The following is a 1,662-nucleotide window of genomic DNA, read 5'->3' on the forward strand; positions in this document are numbered from 1 at the left end:
AGGCATATTTATAGAAAGAAAAAGTTACCTGACATATCCCTTGCCTCCTAACCCACTCAAGTTGAGTTGTATTAAGAGGTACAGGTGTATTTGTTTTCTCAACATTTCTTCGGCATTCCTTGTCCTGTTAATAAGATAACCGTCGGATAAATCTGAGATAATCTAGGCATTAGTTATAATGTTCTTCTCTTACTTGTATCCACCACAACAATACAATCAAATAAGACAATTCTTTACGTACAAGAAATTGTTTACCGTTAGAAGAGTTATAATTTATCGTATTAATATTTTACCTCGGATTTGCTGCATCCATCAGCATCTGGCTTCACTGTAACTATAATGTTACCTCCACTATCAAGGTTGCCTTTTCCGTGGGTACAAATCATGTATTTCTCTATCACAACTTGCAAATCTGGAATATCCTTGTAACCTTCTTTGCATTTCTTTTTGTTTATAATCGTCACTGGTGCGTAATCAAGATTCTTTTGTACTAGACGTGTTTCGTCTCCAGGCTAAAATGTAGTATCTGAATTTTGACAATATCCTTCAAAGGGAATCATTTGTTATTAAAAATATAACTTGTATCTCGATTGTTCGATCGGATTTTGTAGTTTATGGATTCACTAGCTTTCGCCCGCGACTCCGTTTATGTGGAATTAAAAAATCAAAAGTCAATATTGCTTATGTGTTCTTCCGCACTATTCTCAACATACAAAATTTCATCGAAATTAGTTCAGCTGTTTAGGCTACAAACGCTAACAAACATCCATCCATCTAAACTTTCGCATTTACAATATAAGTATGATAATCTGTCAAGTGTTATCACCGTAGCAATTCTTAATTATCTAACTTACAAGTACAACCGGGCAAAACTGGCGGTGTTCCGACTGAAAAGCTACAACCGTTTGAACATCTTAAAACGGGACGAGGAACGAAAATCAATACAATGTAGCTTATAAATGACTGTACGAAATAGAGTCGATTAGTGATACACGGCTCTTTGCAATCGAATTAGTTATTTTTAGAGACAGAGTTGGTCTTGTTACAATAAACAAAGCAATTTTTCATAGAATGAAACACCGTGAATTTTCGCGACTGTACATATAAGTTTACTTAGATAAATGTCGGAAGAATTTATCCTTATTTGATTTCTACATATCGTTTTATATTATCCCTAGATTAATAACTAAAAAAATTGACATTAAGTAAAAATGGTCTACGTACTTGTTTCCATACTGATTTATGTCCCCAGCCCAAGACAATCGCATCGACGCCAGGAGCTTGATATTTAGGATCATAATTAATGCCTATAGCCTGCGGTCTGAATGAACAATCACCCTTAGAAAAATCAAATTCACCATCGACTTTCGCTACGCCTATATCTATAGCTGACCACTTCTCAACATTAGCGTAATCGAACTCGTAAGCTGCAATATAAAGTAAAATCAAAATCCATTTAGAGCGGGCGTATTTGACTAATCTATCGCACAATTGTGCGTTTGTCGATTATTTCGCTGCCAATTCAATTGTTTAGTTGCACAACTAAAAATCGAGGAGTGTGCGCACCTCCGTTTAAGCTCAAAGGAATCAAAGAGAGACTAAATAATAATGTAACTAGTAGAACTTGCTTTACCAACGGGCTGGTTCGCCCGATACTACGAC

General features: G+C 35.7%; 1 protein-coding gene across 1 annotated transcript in view; it reads right to left on the minus strand.

Annotated features, from left to right (window-relative positions):
* Nucleotides 1-281: 281 nt before the first annotated feature.
* The window catches only part of LOC106108751, a 43,363-nt gene continuing 41,982 nt past the window's right edge, over nucleotides 282-1,662 (minus strand). The window contains exons 7-8 of the mRNA XM_013290011.1: nucleotides 1,225-1,427; nucleotides 282-512 (exon numbers count right to left, since the gene is read on the minus strand). Coding sequence (XP_013145465.1) covers nucleotides 282-512; nucleotides 1,225-1,427 — 434 coding nt within the window. The remainder of the gene's footprint in view (nucleotides 513-1,224; nucleotides 1,428-1,662) is intronic.

Source organism: Papilio polytes, unplaced genomic scaffold (genome assembly GCF_000836215.1).
Source record: "Papilio polytes unplaced genomic scaffold, Ppol_1.0 DF821400.1, whole genome shotgun sequence".
In the NCBI taxonomy this organism is placed as follows: Eukaryota; Metazoa; Arthropoda; class Insecta; order Lepidoptera; family Papilionidae; genus Papilio; species Papilio polytes.